The sequence below is a fragment of the Cynocephalus volans genome, chromosome 2 (genome assembly GCF_027409185.1).
Source record: "Cynocephalus volans isolate mCynVol1 chromosome 2, mCynVol1.pri, whole genome shotgun sequence".
NCBI classification, from domain to species: domain Eukaryota; kingdom Metazoa; phylum Chordata; class Mammalia; order Dermoptera; family Cynocephalidae; genus Cynocephalus; species Cynocephalus volans.
Window position 1 is genome coordinate 208,943,216 of NC_084461.1, and position 22,268 is coordinate 208,965,483.

General features: G+C 49.2%; 2 protein-coding genes across 4 annotated transcripts in view; one reads left to right on the forward strand and one right to left on the reverse strand.

Moving 5' to 3' along the window:
- Positions 1-8,713, reverse strand: part of LOC134371233 (catechol O-methyltransferase-like) — a 30,673-nt gene extending 21,960 nt beyond the window's left edge. Inside the window, 2 exon segments of the mRNA XM_063088265.1 lie at positions 7,017-7,139; positions 8,419-8,713. Coding sequence (XP_062944335.1) covers positions 7,017-7,125 — 109 coding nt within the window. The 5' untranslated portion in view covers positions 7,126-7,139; positions 8,419-8,713.
- TXNRD2 (thioredoxin reductase 2) overlaps positions 8,505-22,268 on the forward strand; it is a 52,012-nt gene continuing 38,248 nt past the window's right edge. For all 3 annotated transcript variants that reach the window (XM_063088263.1, XM_063088262.1, XM_063088264.1), the window contains exons 1-5: positions 8,505-8,609; positions 12,441-12,506; positions 19,322-19,378; positions 19,709-19,853; positions 20,482-20,556. In XM_063088263.1, the coding sequence (XP_062944333.1) occupies positions 8,519-8,609; positions 12,441-12,506; positions 19,322-19,378; positions 19,709-19,853; positions 20,482-20,556 (434 nt within the window). In that variant the 5' untranslated portion in view covers positions 8,505-8,518. The remainder of the gene's footprint in view (positions 8,610-12,440; positions 12,507-19,321; positions 19,379-19,708; positions 19,854-20,481; positions 20,557-22,268) is intronic.

Below are 22,268 nucleotides of genomic sequence, written 5' to 3' on the forward strand. Positions count from 1 at the left end.
TGTCCTTATCAGTGTAACTAACGTCCAGCTGTGTTTCTCTTTGATCCAGCGCCAGGACTTAGATCTGGATCAGAACCACCATCACGACCTTGGACGTAACATCCAGACCTCTCAACATGCACAAAGACCAAAGTCTTATCCGGTCGACCCACACATGTGGGTATCCCATGGTAGCTCACATGATCCAGTGCTCCCGCAAACATCCGTTGAAGCATGGGGAGAACAGATTGTGCTTCTTATGACTCTGAGTACGTGCTCTGAGGCTGGGTTAGTGCCTCAGGCTTCTCTGGAAAAGTACCTCCCAGGCTGGACATTCTTCCTGGCTTCTTGTTTCAAGTGGAGATTCACTCCCTGACTCCAGGTCCCTGGGAGGCCCTTTGTTCTATTTATTCCTGCTCCTCCCATGGGAACTTCTCAGTCCACCAAAACACCTCTACTTGACTCCTGCTGACTCTGCTCTGCCACTCCTAATCAATATAGGAAAATAAAACTACTAGAAACAACAAGCACTAATGATATTGGAGGAAAGGGTCTGGGGAGTCCCGATAGCAGCCTCAACCCACCCCATCCTCTTACCAAGGTTCTTGACTCTGCCACAGGAAAGAATTCAAGAGCACAGTCACAGTAGAAAGTGACAACAGTGTAATGTAACAAATAAGAGATACAGATTTCACCGGGAGAATGCGGCCGAGCTCCAGAGACTGAGCAGGGCCCACACCAAGTTTAACACAAAAGTAAGAAATACACACTTACAGTTTAGTCCAGAGTGCAAGCCTAACACAAAAGTACAGCAACACACAGTCGGCTAAGTGTGGGCTGGTCCCAGGAAAGTGAGCAACAGGCCGGCCGCCTACAGGGATTCCACTTTTATAGTTTCCTGATCTAAAACAAGCTCATGCCATCTAATGAATATTCAGCTAAGGGATGGTTCCCACTTATGTAACCTGGTCTTGCACATGCTTGGTTGGTCTCCTCTTAGGGCATGTTCATTGTTCAAATTCTATCACACGCACTAAACATATTCACACGCACTAAACATATTCAAGAATATTCTATGCTCTTTAGCACCTCTCGTGGAAGGTCATTCAAAGGATAAACTCCCTTCCACTGAGCATGCTCAGCCACTAGATTTGCATAAGTCCATCCCTTGTGGTCTCAATCTCTCCCTGTTGTTATGGAAAATAGGTCCAATAAGCAACAATAACTTTCCTCTAAGGAAGGGCCTAGAGGAGGGGCTTGAGACCTTGGGGAGTGGCTTGAAACCCAGAGGTATGTCCTGAAACCTGAACCCAGGGAAGCTGAGCACCTCCTATGTCACTAACACTGTCAGCTTCCTTTCTTGCTGATGTGACTTTACCAAGGATAACTGGGAACTTCAATGACTTCTTTGGGAAACTTAAGTTCTCCCCAAACTGGCTCCTCTAAGCCCTTTCTCTTCCCATTACCTCTGCTCCTCCTTCTTTTTGTCACCACCTTCCAGCTTCCCCTCAGATCCCCTGCGTCCTTAGACATGTCCTCCTCAAGTCCCTACCTCCTCCACCCCTGTCCACCCCCAGACCTTTCCTGTCCCACTGCAGCTGGGCTTTCACTGGAGCTTGGGGCCCCCATCCCATTGGGGTTCTCAGGGACCCACAAAAGCAATGACCTGAGGCTGAAGGAGGAAAAAAAAAGCTTGGAAACAGACATTTAGTCCACAGCCTCCATAAGATTATATGTCAGGGCAAAAAAAGTCATAAAGGTCTTCTCCACAAATATTACTTGGAAAGCTCTAGCCCTTATATTGAGCAGGTGATCCTTAAATGGCTCCATCTGCCAGAAATACAGTTAAGATAAAAATATAAAATGGAGCAAAAAAAAAAAAAACCCTAACCATCTCTTATATAAACCAGTGAGGTATGTGTTATAAATTATGTTTTATAATATGTCTGTCTAAAAAGTTTCCAAAATCTTTTTGGTAACTTGCAACCTTAGAGTTATGCTAAATTAAGCTAAATAATAGATATTCATTGAATATCTAAATAATTTCTAAATAAGAGAAAGTGCTGAAACATTCATTATTAATTGTAAGTTTAAGCTTATATACTTTTGGCTTGTTTTTATATGGTAAAGAGAGGCTAAAGACATTTGGGTCTGTTAATAAACATACTCTTCTTGCCACATTAAAAGAAATTGTACTATAAAAATCATTTAGCTCTAGAGATTATGATGGTATATTCATAAAATGTGCTAAACTGGTATATGACATAAACATACTGCTATATGACAAACACTTCACAACTGCCTACTTCTTAGTTTTCTCTGTAAAATACACAGGTTACTAATGGTTAAAAATTATAATCAATATATGAAAATAAATCTACTAGAAACAATAAGAGTAAAGGGAAAACAACTTTATAAACAAAGGATGGGAGGAAAATAAAATGTGTCTGTATATGATAAATATGCAAAGAATGTGGAATGTGTTTTTGTTAAGGAAAGAGGAGTAATTTTGTCCTAAAGTAAAATTTAAAAAGAGGAAAACTATAGGACAAAACCTAAATGGATACAAAAAGTTGTAGAAGATTTATAGAAAAGGAATTTTGTGTTGTAAGGTCAAAGCCAGCTAGGATTAAACCGATTTCTATATAAAGTTTTTAAAAATGAGCTTTAATATCAAGAGTGCACTGATATAAAACTAGTGTTCGGTTTCCTCTCTGTTAAAACAACAAAGTGTCCTAGATTATTGGTCTGCTTTTAATAAGAGACTGTAAAAGGGTTTTCTTTATCTTTTGAGTAATTTGCCTAGGGAACAAGGATCTTATATCTTACCAACACAATATCCTGTGCTCCATGTTGTCTTAAGGCAAAAGAGCCAAGGTTTTTTACAGTCATGTTACCTCCTATATATACTTTCATGATCTTTTATTGTCACTTTGGTTAAGTAGACAACTAAGTGTTGTTTCACAGTGACTTGTGATTCCATCTAATTAAATATTCAAAACTTTGATGTTTTTGACAATTTTTGCCTTGCCAAAATGAAATTCTTTTTTTTTTTTAAAGATGACCGGTAAGGGGATCTTAACCCTTGACTTGGTGTTGTCAGCACCACGCTCTCCCAAGTGAGCCACAGGCCTGCCCTATATAGGGATCCGAACCTGTGGTCTTGGTGTTATCAGCACCACACTCTCCCAAGTGAGCCACGGGCCGGCCCTCCAAAATGAAATACTAAGTGAAGTCTTCTTCATCTCATACTGACTTTGACATTTCCTAGATGGCTCCTGGAAGATCTCAAAGGATTTGTCCTTTCATCCTGTAGAAGTGAGATGTTAAACTAATTAGGTTTATTTGAAATGTTGAATTTCATGTAAGGTGTTGTCAAATGAAAAATGCTGCTTAACCTTCCTTAAGTTATATTTGTATGGGTAAGGATAAGGATTTCAGAAATTTTATAAAGTTCCTAGAAATCTGTCAATACCCTTGCTCTCCATGTTATGTCCCCATATAATGTTATCAGTCATAATTCCAGTTATTTAAAATGTTGTGTGTCACAAAAACCAATATTCCTTGTCAATTGCTTTCTCTTATAATAAACTCTCATCAGAGCTTTAACCACACCATTTTAAGTCTTTTGTCATCGCAGATCGTTCTTATTTTACTCTGAGGCTTTCCTGAAATCTCTTGATTTCGGGCTTCATCTTCAACAAAAAGGTCTCAGAGACCCATGGAAAGGCCTGGGACAGGTACTCTGGGGTACACGCTCTGATGGGCCTCTGATGGCTTAAATAACTTTGAGTCCCCACTGGACTGAGCCAGGATCTCCAGAATTGAACTTGAGAAACTCATGGGTTCATGAATCTGCTAACCCAAGATCAAGCAGAACAAGAGTTAAGTACATGGGACTGAATAAACTGATAAAGGATGATTACAATTGTTTATGGCTTTTGTTCAGAATGTTGCTGGCTCTCTAATGTTCTATAAGGTTGCTTCAAAAAGTTTGTGGAAAAACTGAATTAAAAGATAATATGAGGGCCAGCCCATGGCTCACTTGGGAGAACGTGGTGCTGACAACACCAAGTCAAGGGTTGGGATCCCCTTACCAGTCATCTTTAAAAAAAAAAAAAGACAATATGAATTTTTCCATGAACATTTTGAAGACTCCTCGTATATTCTGGATATATATTTAAAAAAGAAAAACCCTTTCACTTTTCTCTTAACCTATTTATGACTCATACCAATCTAGTAAATTATGCTTTTGTGAACAAAATTGAAACATTTATGTTTTTCTACCTGCCTGATCCCTCCAAAAATCAGAAACTATTACTGAGTATTATTATTATTATTTTCATGATCATATAGTTATCTGCATAACTTCAATAAGAATCTGTTCTCCTTGTAATAGGACACAATTGGAAACACAGGTTATATTACAAGGCTTTGACTGAAATGTCCTGTTTGAAAATGATGCACATAGAATCAAATGTGACCAGACAGCTTTAAGGAACTAAGTTGACTTTTGGAACCAATGCTTACAAAGCCCCCTTGAAAAATTTGGCCTGGTACCTGGTTTACAAGGAAAGTCACTTCCTGGCAGTCCCAAGAATCTTAGGATATTTTGGGGACCTCAAGAGAGGAATTCCCCCAAATGTATAGATACTGCAGGGTGAAGTATGATAGCAAATTCTTGGCTTGGCTTTTAAAAGTCCAATCTGATGTATGCATGTATCAAATTATCACACATATCCCATAAATATGTACAATTATATACCAATTTTTTAAAAAATTTAAAAAGTCCTATCTGAGATTCCTTATTAAAAGTTCCAGCAGAGCAAACTTAAAAAGTCCTATGTGGTCGGGCCGGCCCATGGCTCACTTGGGAGAGTGCGGTGCTGATAACACCAAGGCCATGGGTTCGGATCCCATATAGGAATGGCTGGTTAGCTCACTAGGTGAGCATGGTGCTGACAACACCAAGTCAAGGGTTAAGATCCCCTTGCCGGTCATCTTAAAAAAAAAAAAAAAAAGTCCTATGTGGTCAATAACCATTCTTGCTGGGCTCATGTAAATAATCATGCCGATTTTAATGAAACCAGAATTACTCTGCAAACAAAACTAATCTTTGATTATCTCTGATCAAAAAGGGAGGTGATAGCAGTGAGATATTTTATGTTTTAATGGAGAAGTGTAACACACCCTTGTCGACTATTAGATTCTAATCTTGTTCATTGTCTTTGAGGTTTTATGATCTACCTGCAAATTGGACTGGATTCTTGCACATTTTGTCAGCCCTTACGAAATCCTGTCCTTCTACTTTCCTTCAATATCTGGCTACAACTCTCCAAATTAACATTTCCAATTTTTCTCCCTCCCTCCCAACTTGGTGTCACTGAGACTAAAACCTGATTGCCCAAGTCCTCATTGGGACTCAGGCTGTCCTGCAGCTGCCTTCCCTCCCCAGAATCTGAAAACGCCCTGTAGGCTGAAGCCAGATAACTTGATATAAACTTCAAAGAACTCATCACCAAAGCAAATCATGTATAAGTAACCGTTGTGCCTGTAGCTGCTGCTACATGGGCCACTCAGAACATCCTCTGGAGCTCCTGCATGTTCCATGCTCTGCTCTGAAAACAACCATGATGTGACACTGATGTCTATGCCATCACCACAGACATTCAGGCCACCACCTGGGAAATCCGTTGGATTGCCACTGCTATCCTCAATTCTACCCAATAAAGATACTTAGAGTTCAATGTCTACAAATCTCAACTGGCTGCCTGTGGAGGATATTGACATTAATGAGATAGAAATAAAACACATGTATTTCACAAGACCAAAGCCTACAGCATAGAAGGACCAAAGTCCTGTAGTTTAGAAGGACGAAAGTCCTTGGTTTAAGCCAAAGCCTGTAGCTTAGAAGGACCAAAGTCCTGTAGTTTAGGAGGCCAGAGCCTCTAGCTTAGGGGGCCAAAGCTCAACCCTTTAGGAAAACACATAGAATTGCTAAGATTAAGAAAGACCAGAAAAGTTTCACAGGACTAAAACCTTTGATGTAGATAAGAGAATTGAAGCACAGCAAAAAGTGATTGGTCTGGGGGCAGTTGCCCTTGATGCAGCTAAACCTAAATGATGAGAAAGCACGTGAGCTAAAATCTTCAAGCATATTCTCCTAGTTAGTGGTTGGGGGTTGTTCCACATCTTGCCCTAAGCTGTTTCTTTGAGTTTCTTGGGGAGCTAAGTGCTCCTATGGTGATTACCTCATTGTTTCTTTTTGTACTGTCACATAGCTTAGTTTCATGACTACTTCTGATGGTAAATTGTTTGAACTATTTTAAGTTACACCTGCTTTAATGAAGATTGTCATGTAGCCAGTTTGTTTTTACTATGGTTGATTAACCATCTGTGTTTCTTCTGTTACTTTCTTATCTTTACAATAAAAACTGAAGCAAAAACTGACTCGAGGCTGTGCCTGGGCTCTCCTCTCCTGAAGGAGTTTTCCCTGGGTGCAGTCCCTTTGGGCTTCTCATTGCTCTGAATACATGGGCTCTGAGAAATCTTTTGCATCTCTGTCACTCTGCAAAAGGTGACAGCTGCCTCCTAGACTAAATATCTGGGTTTACAGTTGGCTCCAACCATTAATCTTCATTTTTTTATTTCTACAGAAATGCTTCTCATTAGATGTCTGATCGCTCGCACCATTCAGCAAATATCTTCTCTTGCCAAGTCTCAACAGATGGTTCAGCTGGTTCTTCATGGACAAAAGGCCATGGAACAGAAAAAAGTCTGCCTTATACTGTCCAGAGGAAAGAAGAATGTTTGTTCATTCCTTGAAAAAGAGGGGGGCTGACAGAAATTCTTTCCCTGGCCAAACTTGTTCCAGGCTCCTCTGAGCCCTCTTCTCAACTCAGCCTCCATCTTGGCCTATACAGACTTGAACGAACACTAACATGGTTTCTAACAGCTCAAGGCCACATTCCCAGGATCACCCTAGACCCACTTAAGATGCCTGCCTGAGAAAACGCAGGGCTGCCAAGAGAATTTACCATTTGTTACAACCAACAGCTGAAGATAGGGCCCCTGTCTTCCAGCCTCTGTGGGAGGGTAGGAGCCTAACTTCGATGAGCGCCAGTAGCAGACCCACGTAGATTTCATAAGGGCCAACCCTCCTGTTGGGAAATAGAATAATTTAATCAGCCCCCCTCACCTAAGTCCAGTTGGGGGTGGTGTGGGGCATTCTTTGTAAGCAAGTTGTGTGTGGGTGGAGTTAGTGCACATGGGCGGTGCCACCACTTGGCTGGTTTCTACTGCGTCCGCTGCACACGGCCATGCTCTCCAACCTACAGCTCTCCAAGGACCTTTTGGCTGGTTACCTAGCTCATAGACCTGTGTGTGAAGGGTCTGGGGACCCAGCCTGGCTTGTGAAAGGTTTGTGACAGGTTTGTGATGCAGTCTGTGAACGGGCTTGAGGGGTCTGTGAGCTCCAGACCCAGCCTCAGCTCGACAATTGGCCCAGTTGGCAGGAAAAAGAGCTCGACACCTTCCTTCCTGCTTTTTCTAATTTTTTACTTCCCTGACTCTATTGAGTCACTCCCCAAACCCTCATTCCTCCTCCCTACTTCCTTATTCTCCCCAGAAGACGCCAGTCATGTCCACACACGTTGGTATGGAGCTCAGCTCTTTCTCCTACTGTAAGCAACTACTAAGTAAAATCTGGTTTTGCATGTTAACAAGTGTCCAGCTGTGTCTCTGTGACCTTCTCACTGCGCCCTGCGGGGCACCTCAGAGCCCCTCCAGGATGCATCAAGTACTTGGCAGCTCCACGGTTCCTCACACTTGGAGACTCACCTTAAACAGTACAAAGCAACAGGACACAAAGTCTCTGGCTGGAAAGACCCGAAAGCCTGGTTTGTTAGCAGGGCAGGCCTGGAATGACCCCTCTTTCTGGTCCTGGGCTCCACGGGCCCCTTCCTGGTGGGGCAGCCATTCTCTTGCAGAGAAAGGCCCAGGGGTACCCCAGGGCCTGCAAGAGGGAAGCTGTTGGGGAGATCACTGAGGCCCTCCGGGCCTGGGACTCCACAGGCCCTCCCCCTGGGCCCCCTCAACCCTTCCACTCTGAGGATCTGATCCCAGTCCAAGGACCAAGGGCGAACTTCCCAGGGTGGGTCAGGCCCTGACTGACATGTCCTCTCCAGTGGAGGCCCTTCCCCAGGGACATCCCACCCCTCACAGGAGGCGGGAGGCCGGATCCCCCCCTCTTGAGCTCCCCACCCTAGCACAGCTCTTCGACCCCCACCCCCCCACACACAACGTGTCTGGTGACCCTGCCCAGAGACCCCCACACAATGTCGACCCCCTTCCCCAGCCCCAATTCCCCAGCCCCGTTCCGGAGACCCCCGCCGCAGGCCCGCACCCCGCCCGGGCGGCCCCTCCCGGCCGCGCACTCACCCCGCCGGCGGCCGCGCGCCCTGTGCCTGGTGGCCGCGCCCCGCACCGGCGCAGGCAGCGCGGCGGACAGCCCCGGCCGCCGGCGAGAGGCCCCGTGACGATGGCGGCGATGGCGGCAGCGCTGCGGGGGCCCGCCGGCTGCTTCCGGTGGCAGACGCGGGCCTTGGCGGGCGGGGTGCGGGGCGCGGCAGGTAGGGGGGCAGGGGGCGGCGGGGTCCCCGCGGGGTGTCTGCAGGGACGGCGGTGTCCTTGCGGGGCTGTCCACGTGGGGGTGTCCGTACGCGGGCCTCGATCTCGTCTTGGGCAGGCGCTTCCAGCCACCGGTAGTTCCCTTCCCAGCTGGGGAAACTGAGGCTGGGAGTCCCGCCTGAGGTTCTGTTGTGTTCGCTGCACCCACGGTCTCCCGGAGCTCCCTCCCTCACCCACACCCGCCAAGCCCAATATTAACTACAGTTCTGAGGATGATGATGTCCTAGCTCCTGAAATCACCAAGCACCCCACTTGCCAGACCTCAGCCACCTTCTCCCCAGACCCCTAGTGGCTGCACACAGCAAGTGCTGATTACTTGCCCATGCGGGGAATGAATGAAGGGACACTAGGGAAGCCATGGGCCCTGAGCCCTCACTGCATGTCAGGCTCTGCAGGTGCCCGGGGGGAAGGGAGGATATGCAGTGGTCCTCCAGGAGCCACCAAGGGACGTTGGCCAGATCGGGACAATAATTGTAACTTCAGACACCTGGAGCAGGGGCTGGGGCTGGGTCACTTGGGAGGGTTTGCACCCCATTCTGCAGGATAATCTCCCCCAGAGGTGGCCACAGCGCCACCACATCTGCAATAGTGTGGCCAGTCCCATGCATGACAACGTGGTCCTCACCACATACCTGCACGGTGACTGCCCCCTCAACCACCCAGATGCCTATGACAGAGCTCAACTCTCCCCACAGGGAGTGAGTGTGAAGGGGTGTGAACAAGGACAGGGTCAGAGCTGGAGGACAGAGGGCAGCCATGGGAGGCAGAGTGGCTGGCCCTGGCTAGTGGTGGACTCAGGAGGGAGGGCTGACCACATTGTAAATAGGCAGAGCTGTTACTGTCGAGGGCTTGGGGAGCCCAGGGCTGAGGGTGGCCCTGCAGAGTTCTGGAAGGTGGTCACCACCTGCTGAGGGGGGAATATAGGGGGACCTGACAGACCTAGAGCTGCTCTTATTACAGTGGTTTTAGCCCTGGGACCCTAACCAGAACACCCGTCTTTCAAATCCTCCTTGCTACATGTGTCAGGTGGGACATTCATGAGAAATAAACACACCTGTGTCAGTGGAACCCTCACCCCGCCTGGTGCCAGTAAAAGGTCCGTAGACAGGAGCTGACCCTGTGGTCACAAGCCCAGGGCCCTTAAGCCTCCTGGGTAACCGTGGCCTTGAGACAGCGTTTCATTTCCAGTTGGCCAGGAGGCACCACCCTGAGGGCTCTGCCTCCACAGGCCCACAGTGGCAGCCCAGTGTGTGCTGGCAGTAAGGGGCAGCTCCCAGGGCTAGAGCTTTGCTAGGCTAGTAATAAGTAGCTGAGAGGGCCAGGAGAGGGTGTTAGCCCCCAACAGCGATGCCCGGGTCTGATTTTGAGCCACTTCCTCCATTTCAGCCCCGCAGCTTCTTTTGGAGCAGGAAGATACCTGCCCTGTCCCAGGCTTGGGGGGTGGCCGACACAGCCCCTGAATAGGAACCAGGATGACGATGCTGCTGGTGTCACCTGTCCCCTAACTTCTGCTGCCATGAAAGAGCTCGAGGTGGGGAGAGCAGCTGCACAGGAGGCTCCCCAAGGTGGCCAGCTGCCTGTGTACACGTGTTTTGGGGGGACCCTTCCATTTACCATCGCTGGAGGAGTGCAGCGTGCACTCGGGCCTTGCCACACTCACTGGGCTCCTGCTTGTTGCTGGCCCCATACCAGGCACTGAGTTCAGAGAGGAGCAGAAAATTAAAGGACAGTGAGGGCAGAAAGCAGAGGCAAGGCAGAGACACTTTCTGGGGCCGAGTTCTGCAGATGGGGAAGGCATCTGGTCAAGGGGGTGAAGGTGAAGCTGTGAGATTCCCCAGGGCACTGGAGTACATGGGTGTATCCCCAGGTAAGGCCTGCTGCCCAGCCCTTCCTCCTGCCGAGCAGCATCGGCCCCACCTGCCTTCGGGGTCCTTTGGGTTCCTTCCTCCCCAACAGGTTCCCCAGTCCCCCCCCCGCCCAAGTGCTTACAGGCAGACTTCCTACACCTACAAACTGCTCCACTGCTGGCCTCTTACATGTGTTTATCAGACTGAGAGGGCTTCCAGGCAAGCGTGGGCAGAGCAAGCTGCCCGAGATAAGCCCAGGGTCCACATGGGCAGCCACTACCCTGCCCGCTGCTACCCTGCCCACCACCTGATAGCAGGCAGAGGGCACAGTGCTGGGCTGTGGGCAGGACGACCTAGTGGGGACCCTGCTCTGGCGACAGAAAGGACAGGCACCTGCAATGGAAGGTAGGGACATTCTCCTGGGTAAAACCTCAGGGTCATCCCTCCCCTCCACCAGGCATCAGGAGAGGAGAGAGATGGGCTGGGGCCCAGCGGCAGCTCCTCTTTGACCAGCAGTCGTCCTTGGTTCTCTGGGCTCATATCAAAGCCATCCGAATAATTTACAACATGTTAGGCCTTTTCACGGTCCTTGAGTTAAATTCAGAATTGGGTGCGCTTTGGACTGGCTGCCTGAACTGAGTTGTGGCTCTATCAGATCCCATGTGTGCGTACATGTGTCTCAAATGCCGGCTGCTGGACAGAACCTTGAGTAAGTCCAGCCATGGGGCAGGCTGTGGGCCGCACCTGGACACAGCTCCTGGCAGCCGCCTCCAGAGCTTTCTCAGCTGCAAGCCAGGGCCTCCTCTCGCCTCCAGCTCTGTGTCCCTGTAGGAGTGCAGGCCCCAGACTCCCGTGTGGGGAATCTGCAGAGCCAGGGTCCAGCGGGTTGTGGGATTCTGGATGTATTTTGAGTTGGCTGCAAAGACAGGTGCAGCCTTCTCAGGACAGACACTAGGTTTTAGTACCAGTGGATGGGAGGATGCCCCAGCCTTGGATGGCAGACCCTACTTTGATCATGGGACCCCTAGGCCTTGCCCAGGAGCAGCAGCCGCCTGTACATCATCTGGGTGTGCCCACATCTGCCAGGGACTGAAAGTGCTACTTGTTTTATATCCCAGACCCTTGTCATGCATCTGCACCCTGCTTTCACCCCCCCATGGACTGATAATTTTCTATTATTTCTATTATTTTTTTCTTCTTTCACCAGGGAGTGGGCTGGTGCCTGGTGCTGGGTGTTCCCAACCTCAGGCCCAGGTCAGAGCACTTCCCCTCCCCTCCCCCCTCCACCCCTTTCCTCTCTGTGCCCTGCTTTTTGGCTGTGTCTTATCTGTGTTCCATGCCAGTAGCTTGCAGAGTAGACAGAGGACGCCATCTGCAGGGTAGAAAGGCTGAGATGGCCCTCTGTGCGGTGAGTGTGAGCTCGGGAGGACTGAGCTGCCCCATGGCAAACCTGAAAGGAATTCCAGGGATGAAACCTGTGCCCAGGGTGGCTTCCTTCCCGGATCACCATGTGGCTGGGCACCTTCCAAGATGCCTGGTCTGCGTGGCAAGGGCTGCGCTTTCGTTCTCATTCACTTGTAAGGAAGGGTAACCTTTACAACTGCAAGGCATGTGGACTCAAGGAAAATGTTTGGTTCTGTGTCTGGCTCAGAACACCGAATGAGGTTTGAGTTCGGAGAGGACCTGCTGGTTGACGTGGTGTGCGTGTGTGTCGGGGGCACAGTTTGCAAAGGTGATCACACATATCCTTGACCAACTGCACCACTGCGTTGCTTGGTCTCTACGTTTGCTCTAATATGTGATGTGTTGTCACAGCATGGGGTCTCCCGATGAGGTCTACCGAACAGAGCCTCTTGCCCTTTAGAAATCGCGGGGGCCCTTCCAGGTCTGTGCTTCCATCTGACCTCTCGCCCCTTCCCCCAGCAGGGCAGCGGGACTACGATCTCCTGGTAATTGGTGGGGGGTCTGGCGGCCTGGCTTGTGCCAAAGAAGGTATGTATTCTGTGCCCCATGTCCCCGCTGGTTTGGCAGGTCCTCAAAGCTTTCAGGGACCCCTGGAAAGGGTGGCACTGTCCTTGGGGCTGGGTGGGGCTTGGCCTGAGCACCCAGAAGCTGAAAGTGCTGCCTCCACAGCTGGCCTGCCACGGTCACCCAGCAGCCTCCTCGCCGCGCCCGCTGTCTGCTGCACCCAGTGGCCCCGGTGGTAATTTCAGTCTGAGCTGCCTTCCCCGGCTCCAGGGCTCCCACTTGACTCACAGTGAAAGCCACCAGGCCTTACGGATCTGCCCTGCACCCATCCAGTCTCAGTTCCCGCCACGCACACCCTGCCCGGCCCTCTCGCTCTTCTCAAATGCTTCCAGAAGGTCTTTCTTTCCTTTGCCTCACCCTAGCTGTCTGCCCTGCCTGGCCTACCCTTCGCCCGCCCAGTTAGTGGCGAGGCTCCTCCCCTCCCTCCGTCTGTGCCTTCCTGAGAACTGCACCCTCCCCAGACACCTGGGCTGCTTCTGCGGATCCTGTCTCGATCTCAGCCCGGCACCCGGTGGGCACCCAATAAGGATGTGTCGGATGAACAGGCGGGACCCAGAGGCGTCCAGAGACATCACCGTGCAGGCCACCAGTGCTCCGCAGGGACTCTGTGCCCTGCTGGGGGAGTTCCTGGTGGTGGTCTACTCAGGGTTGCATCTCGAACGGGGAGGGGAGGAGACGGAGGAGGGGTGGGCCCTGATAAGAGGGAGCTGCCCAGGTGCTCCAGTCATGAAACTGGTTCTCTAACATCAAATACTGGGTTTTACAGTTACAGATGGTGTAAAGGAAATCCACTGTCCAGTGCTCTTGATGTAAGGGGCTGGGGAGGCACCGGCCTGCAGTGGAGGCAGGAACCTGCAAAGTCCCCTGGCTGATTGCAGGTCAGCAAAGGCACATGGGGTTAGCACCCTACTGGACCCTCAGAGCCACCTCCAGAATGGATGGTACAGATGGACAGATGTCCTGTGGATGTCCCTTATGGCAGAATGGATTCCCGGACCACGTGTCCACTCCCGTGTCGTGGCTCTAGAGACTCACGTCTCCTTATCTGGAATGTGGACAGTTCCTGGTCTGTCCTGGCCTTTTCTGAGAGTGGCGTTTCCTCTGTGGATGACTGCGTTATTCTACAGCTTTGTTGAGATATAATTGACATACAGTAAATGGTACATATTTAAAGCGGACAGCTCGATAAGTTTTGACATGTGTATATACCTGTGAATCCAGTACCACAATCAAGGTAGTGAATTACCCCTCTGTCAGTCTGCTGGGCTGCTGTTACAAATTTCCACAGACTAGAACTAAACAATAGACTGGAACTAAACAGTTCCACAGACTGGAACTAAACAGACAGGCCTAAACAATAGATATTTATTGTCTCTCAGTTCTGGAGACTGGAAATCCAAGCTCAAGGTGTGGGCAGGCTCAGTTCCTTCTGAGGCCTCTCTCCTTGGCTTGCAGGTGCTGTCTCCTCCCTGTGTCCTCACAGATTCGTCCCTCCGTGCCTGTCTGTGTCCTAATCTCCCCTGATAAGGACACCAGTCCTATTGGATCAGGGCCCACCCTCGCTGCCTCACTTGAACTTAATTACCCCTTTTAAAGCCCTGTCTCCAAATATAGTCACATTCTGAGGTGCTGGGGGTTAAGATTTCAACATGAATTTGTGGAAACACAACTCAGCTCATAACAACCCCCAAAGTTTCCTCAAACCTCGACAATCTCTTCCCACTTCCCTCTCCTCCCGTGTCATCAGACAGTCAATGATCTGCTTTCTCTCGTGGATTAGTTTGCCTTTTCTAAAATTTTGTATAATGAGATCATGCTGTACGCACTCTTACTTTTTCTGGCTTCTCTCACTCAGCATGGTTATTTTGACTCCTCTCCATTGCTGTGCGTGTCTATAGTTCATTTCTTTTTATAGTGAGTGGTGTCCTAGTGTTTGGAAACACTGCGTTTTGTTTGTCCGTTCACCTGTAGATGGACATTTGGGTTATTTCCAGTTTGGGGCTATTGCGAATACTGCTGCTGTGAACATTTGTGTTTTTGTGTGGGCTTATTTTTTAAATTCTTTTGAGTAAATGCCTAAAAGTGGACGGACTGGGTCATGGGGTATCTCTCTTATTTAGGTATCTTTTCACTTTTTTAAAGCAGTATTTAGTAGTTTTCAATGTACAGGTCTTTCACATCTTTTGCCAGATTTATCCCTGTTTTATATTTTTTATAACAGTTTTATTGAGATATGTCACATATATAATTCACTCATTTAAACTGCATCATTCGGTGGTTTTTAGTATATTCACAAAGTTGTGCAGCCACCACCACAATCAATTTTAGAGCATTTTCATCTCCCCCCCAAATACTCTACCAATTTAATAGTCATTCCGCATCCCCTCCTTTCCCTAGCCCCAGGCAGCCACTAGTCTACTTTCTGTCTCTACGGACTTGCCTATTCTGGACATTCCATGTGAATGGAATCATACGTGGTCTCCTGTCATTGCTTCTTTCACGCAGCATGATGTTTTCAGCAGTCGTCTGTGATATAGCATGTATCAGGACCTCATTCCTTTTTACAGCTGAATAATACTCCATAGTACGGCTACACCACATTGTCTATCCATTTGTCAGGTGATGGATATTGAGTTGTCCAATCCCATTTTTTGGCTATTATGAGTAATGCTGCCATGCACATCTGTATATAAGTTTTTATGTAGACAAAACTCTGTGTTTCTCTAGGATATATACCTCGGAGTGGAGTTGCTGGGTGACACGGTAACTCTGTGTTTAACCTTTTCAGAAACTGCCAGACTGTTTTCCAAAGCAGCTGCAGTTTTTACTTTCACCAGCAGTTTCTCCGCATCCTCACCAACGCTTATCTGCTTTTTAATTATAGCCATCCTAATTAGGTGTCACTGTGGTTGATTTGTATTTCCCTTATAATTAGTGATGTCGAGCATCTTTTGATGTGCTCATTGGTTGTTGTTGGTTGTTTTTGGCAGCAGACTGGTACAGGGATCGAACCCTAGAGCTTGGTGTTATCAGCACCTAACACTCTAACCAAGGGGCCTTTATTGGCCGTTTGTATATCTTCTTTGGAGAAATGTCTATTCAGAATTTTTGCCCATTTTAAAAATGTGTTATTTGTCTTTTTATTATTGAGTTGCAAGAGTTTTTAAAAATGTATTCTGGATACTAGACCCTTTTTAGATATGTGACGTGCAAAAACTTTTTCCTATTTTGTGGGTTGTCTTTTCACTGTCTTGATGGAGTCCTTTATAGCACAAAAGTTTTTAATTTTGATGAAGTCCAGTTTATTTTTTGTTGTTGTTGTTGCTTGTGATTTTGGTGTCATCTAAGAAACCATTGCCTAATCCAAGGTCACAAAGACTTATGCCTGTGTTTTCTTGTAAGAGTTTTATAGTTTAAGCTCTTACATTTAGGTCTTTGGTCCATTTTGAGTTGATATATAAATATGGTGGGAGTTGGTTGCTTTAGGAGTCATAGCATACGTCTTGATCTTGCAAGTGATAGTACAGACTTCACATGTAGTATAAAAACCTTGCAATACTATATTTCTGTTTCTTCCCTCCCCACCTTTATTCTATGTTGTCATACATTTTATTTTTACATGTTATATATCCCACAACACATCATTATTAATATGTTTATACAGTTACTATTTTTTTGCACCCTCCTACCTTTAAACAATTACATTCAAAAGAGATTTAAGTAATATGAGAAAAATCTTACCCAGGTAATTACCATTTCCAGTCCTCTTCATTCCTTTGTGCTGGTCTCTAGTTCTATGGTATCAATTTTCTTCTACCTTAAAGATGTCCTTTAACATTCCTTGTAATGTGGCCAAAGTGACAGTGAATTCTTTCAGCTTTTATATGTCTGAAAACACCTTTATTTTGCCTTTGTTTTTTAAATATATTTTCTCAGGGTATAGAATTCAAGGTAGAAGGTTTTTTTTTCTTTAGTACTTTAAAGCCTTTGCCCCTCTTGCTTGCACTGTTTCTGATGAGAAATCTGCTGTCTTTATCTTTGTTTCTCTGTAGTGTGTCTTTGCTCTGGAAGAAATTCAGAATTTTCTTTTTTCATTGGTTTTGAGCAATGATTTTTAATTATCATGGGCCTTGATGTAGTTTTCTTAATTGTTTTTTTGTTTGAGTTGATGGAACTTCTTGTATCTATGGATTTATAGTTTTCATCAAGTTGTGAACATTTTTGACCATTATTTCTTCAAATAATTTTTCTATCCCTCCCCTTTCTCTCTCAGTTTTGGAGACTTTAGTTACGTGTATTTTAGGCTGCTTGAAGGTGGCCCCAGCTCATTGGTGCTGTTGTCTGAAGCTCTTCGGGTTCTGAGGGCTGCCCCCCCCCATTTGTTTTTTATAGTCTCTGTGTTTCATTTTGGATAGTTTCTATTCCTTTGCTTTCAAATTCACTAATGAAAGACTCTCCAATTTCCAATCTGCTGTTAATCCCATTCATTGTATGTTTTGTCTCCTGTGTTGTAGTTTTTATCTCTACAAATTTGACTTGGGTGCTTTTTATATCTTCCGTGCTGCTCCCCAGCTCTTTGAACATGTGGAATTGTTGTAACGTTTGTTTTACTGATCTCTTCTACTAATACTGGCATCTGTGTCGGTTTCCACTGACTGATTATTTTCCTCTTTATGGGTTGTATTTTACATGCCTGGTAATTTTTGGTTGAATGCCAGACACTTTGAATTTCCCTCGTTGGGTTCTGGACCTTTTTATATTCCTAGAAATACAGTTATTGATCTCTGTTCTGGGATGCAGATAAATTATTAACAGACGGTTTGCTCCTTTTGGTTCTTCTGCGTAGGATTTGTTAGGCAGCCGTGGAGCAGTTCTCGAAGTAGGGCTGTTATTCTCACCCACTGAGGCATGACCTCCCTCAGTACTTACCCAGTGCCCCTGGGATTATGTGTCTGGCTTCTGGGAGCAGACACTGTTCCCTGCTCTGTGGGAGCTCGGCCCCCTCTCATCCTTCTGGGTGGTTCTTTCCCTGGCCTTGGGTAGTTTCCTTGCACACACGCGCTGATCAGGTCTCCAGGGTTCTCTGTGCAGCTCTCTATTCTCTGGTCACCTGTCCTGTGAACCCCGGCTGCCTCAGTCTCTCCAGGCTCTCAGCCCCTCCCCTCTGCTGGCTTCTGCTTGGGACCCCCACCCACAGTTCAGGGTCCTGGAGACTCTGGTTGTGGGCTCACCTCCCTTGTTTCCTGTCGCTCAGGTCATTTGTTGCCTGATGTACAGTGTCTTAAAACCCATTGTTTCTTATTTTTTGCCTAGATTTTTGGTTGTTGGGATGGTAAATCTGGAGCCTTATTGCTTTGTCGTGGTCAGATGTGGCAGTTGACAATGGCATTTTGAAGAGTCCCCTTGGCCTGAGCTTTTAAATCAAGCATAGGAATCCCATCATTAATCAGTTGAGCAATGTGGGTTTTTAAGATGAACTCTTCTGAAACTTTGCTCTTTTTTTAAAAAAATCGTGTGTCTGTGTATGTGTGTATCTGTGTGTGTAACAGAGAGAGAGAGAGCAGTATTTTTGGAGTCTTTGGATTTCTATGAAACATTGTCATCTTATGAATGAGCTATCTTGTCTTTACTGTCTTATCTTGACAACCCCTGCACACCCTTCACTGCCCTGCAGCCTTTTGCATGAAGACGGGTGACAGTGGGGTTGAAAGTCACTGATGTAGCTGATCTGTTCATCAAGGTGAGATCAGGAATGAGGCCACCTCTCATCTCTGTGTGTTAATAACAGAAAAATTTGTTCTAATCTGGTTTCTAATAGCCATGAATCCAGCGTGTTCTGTAGCGTTTCGAACACTTAGGGGCTCAGGAGGTGTAAGTCCCGCATGCCCTTGGTGGCGGTCAGGTCCAGGGCCTGGAGTTTGCTGATGAAGAGCCCAAGGCGGGCAAGAGGGAAGCTCTGCAGTGGCCCTGGCCAGTGGTGTCAGAGTTGGCCTCAGAGCCTGGGACTTGTGGCCTGGGTGGTCCTGCTGATAGCCGGGAGGGTAACTGGGAGGGTGGCCAGGCGGCTCCATGGTAGGAAGTGTGGTTTGGACTCCGGGTCTCGGCTCCCCCTGGGGCCGGCCGACCCTGGACCTGTGTTTCACTTTTCCTGAGCTTTGGTTTCCTCACCCTAAGAGGGAGGCAGCAGGTGCCCACCTGGGGGACTGTGATGAGGGTGGACGTGGGCCTCCTCATTGGCGGGAGGAGAGGAGCTGGGCCGGGAGGAGGGCTTGGGCTTCCCAGGAGAGCTGGAGGCCAGTGGGCTGGGGAGGGAGCAGGGGGGCGCCTCTGAGTCAGGGGCCTGTCCCGGGGGTGGGCTGCTCCTGGTCTGCCTTCCAGTGTGCTCGGGGTAGGCCCTAGGTTGTGCTGGATGTCTGGGCCTGGAACTGGGGGGGCAAGAGGTGAGGGGGGCTGGTCCCAGTGCCATGATGGTGGGTGGTGCGAAGACCGTGGCCTGAGATGAGGTCTGAAGGTCCCCGCCTGTGGGCAGCACAGCTCGGTGGGCAGTGGGCAGTGGGAAGGCCAGGAGACCGGGTGCAGAGCTGGTGGGCAGCAGGGCCTTGTGGGCCAGGATGCTGAAGCAGATCGGAGGTCACTAGCATCGCTCAGCTTGGCTGCTGCACAGGCAGCTGCTGGCCTGGGCCCTTCCCCGCCCTCTCCTGAGCCTTAGGGGTCCCTGGTCCCCAGCCCTGAACCAGCTCCCCTGTTGTGCTCACCTGCTGTGCTTCTTGCCATTCCAGCCGCTCAGCTGGGAAGCAAGGTGGCTGTGGTAGACTACGTGGACCCTTCTCCCCGAGGTAGGCAGTCCCCATGGGGGCCACATGTCCTGGGGAGGGGGATGGGAGATGGGACCCAGTTTGTGTAAGTCCTTCGTCCCCTGCTGTCGGTATTCTCTGGAGAGTGTCTGTTTCACGCTGAAGCTGTCATTACCTTAAAGTTCTTCATTATTTTCATTTTTACAACAACTCTGAATATGATTATAAAGAGCAAATTGATGTGGCATCATGTGGGCCATGTTTGAGTTATAAAACAAGAACCACGTAAAGGAGTTCTAAATACAGTAAGACAGGAAAGCCTCCAGCGATCCCCTGAATGTGAATTCAAATGTGTTCTTCCCAACATCCCAGGCACCAGGTGGGGCCTCGGTGGCACCTGCGTCAATGTGGGCTGCATCCCCAAGAAGCTGATGCACCAGGCGGCGCTTCTGGGGGGCCTGATTCGAGACGCCCGCCACTACGGCTGGGAGGTGGCCCAGCCTGTCCCGCACGACTGGTGAGGAGCCGGACGCCATGGTGTTCCCAGGTCTTTTCTTCTGCTCTGAATGGAGGAGGAGGAGGTTTATTCTGCACTTATCCTCAAGGGGAGCATACTGTAGGACAACCCTGTCACCCCATCTCCCCCAAGAGATTTGACAATGTCTGGAGATATTTTTGGTCATCACTAGAGGGAAGGGTCAGCTACATCTCCTGGGTGGAACCCAGGGATGCTGCCGAATGTCCTACAGTGTGCAGGACAGCCCCACCAAGAACAGTCCCTCCCCAGAGGTCAGTAGTGCAGGAAGCTGCTTCAGTTGAGCTCTTTGGGAAGGACACGGTGCAGGCTCAGAGCCCATGCAGGCGGGCTGCCACCTGCAAGGTGTAACCTTCAGGATGCAGAGTCACTGCGTCTGGATGGTTGTGGGCCAAAGCCTCCATTTTCCATGAATCCAAAGGCTCATGGCTCCAAACCTGGGAAAGAGATGGTGGCATGTGAGGATGGATGTCACATTATAGCACCTTTTAAAACACCCTCATTTCTTGATATTTCTGTTAATACACTACTCGCATCTAGTAGTCTGGTATGAGACTCTACAGCTAGCACTTCTGTTGTGGTTTGTACATTTTGTTTTGTGTTTTAACAGGAGGAAAATGGCAGAAGCTGTTCAAAACCATGTGAAATCCTTGAACTGGGGGCACCGTGTCCAGCTGCAGGACAGGTACTCCCTGTGGCCTCCCTCCTGGCCTTTCCTCAATCAGTTCATACCTGGACTCACATTTACTGATGGTACGCACTGAGCACGCCCTGGCAGCCTCTGGGGACTCTGCAGCAGTAAGACGAGGGGACTCTACTCGCAGGTGGGGACATAGACAAGGAGCAGATGGGCCAACTGCTGTGGGAACCGGAGGCTGCCCTGCAGGCTGGCACCGAGCAGAGCCTGGGGCAGTGCAGGATGAGTGAGGGGCATGCTGGTCAAATGATGGCGCCTGGGCTGTGCCAGGGAGGAGGGGCGCACAGGTCAGGAGCCCCAGGCCGGAGCACATGGATGTGGCTGAGCTTCGGGCTGATGGGCCGGCTTGAGGCGGGTGATCGTGCTGCGCCATACTTAGGTGGGTAGAGCCCAGTGAGGCACAAGTGTCTGTGAGCAAAGAAAAGCACCAGGCACCCCTCACAAACCCCACACCTCCTGCTTCATGAGTACCGCACCCCATACTTCCTGCCCTGGGAACCCCACACCCCACGCCTCCCGGCTCCTGCACCAGGAACCCCACACCTCATCTCACATTTTCTGGCTCTTCATGCCTGGTTGGAGGGCCGTGGTGTTTTCTGCTGGAGCAAATGTCCCTCAATCATTCCAGCCTGGACCCACTACTCCTCGCAGCCCTTTGGGACCCCAACCCAGATTCCTACACTTCTCCCTCCTGAAGCATCCTGCTGAGGATTGGCTCACAAGACAGGTGGCCAAAACTGGCACTCGTCTCAGGCCCAGCTCTGCTCCTGGGGCTGTGGCCCTGCCCTGTGCCCATGCAGGTCGGGGAGGAGACACTGGGCTCTCACCCGTGTACAATTTGCTTGGCCTCATGGAGTCTTCCTGGGGCTCCACAGCAGGCAGCCATCTTGTACCCACTACATCCAGGACAGCTGAGCCAGGGCAGCATCCCCCCTGCCCACTGCCTGGGCTAGGCCAGCCGTCCCCCCGGCAGGGCACTGAGCTGCAGTGTGCTGCTGAGTTGTTGCGTCTTTTCTCTGGGGGGCTTGGTGTCCCTCTGTGGTGTCTGCCAGAGGCACAGGCTCTGCCGTTCTTTGTCTCAGCCCCAGGCAGCTCCCAAGGGGGTGCCAACCTGGCCCAACTCCAGGCCGGCTCCAGAGTCATGTGCAGGAGGAGGCTGGCGCAGACCTGGGTGGTTTCCACTTTTCCCCACTGCGAATAGTGCTGCTGTGTAGTGTGTGTCTGTGCCACACGCTGCTGCCTGGTTGTGAAGGTGAGTGCAGGGCACTTGCTGCTCTGCTGTATGCAGCTCCGACAGCCTGTGGAGGGCTTGGAGGTGGGGAGAGCGGGAGCTGCAGGAGGAGGCGATGCCTTCCCCAAACCACTGAGAAACCACCGAGAACCCACCGCTGCAGCGTGGCCTTGTAGTTAGAAAGAGCAGGTCGTTTCTGCACACCACGTGCCAATCACCTTACACCCCGCACCTTGTTGTACCTCTTCTCCTAGGCTCACTGCACCCCTAAAGGCAGAGGGAGATGCCTATCTGGCGGCCACCTCAGCTCCTTTCTGGAACATGCCCAGATGATGAGGACAGGCCACCGCTCACTGCATACCAGGGCTGTATGCAGGCTCTCAGGACCATCTGGAGTTGGCTTCTGTCCCTGCCTTTGACATCTGTGGTCACTGTATCCCCAGAAACCAGAAAGGATGGGCAAGGGCCC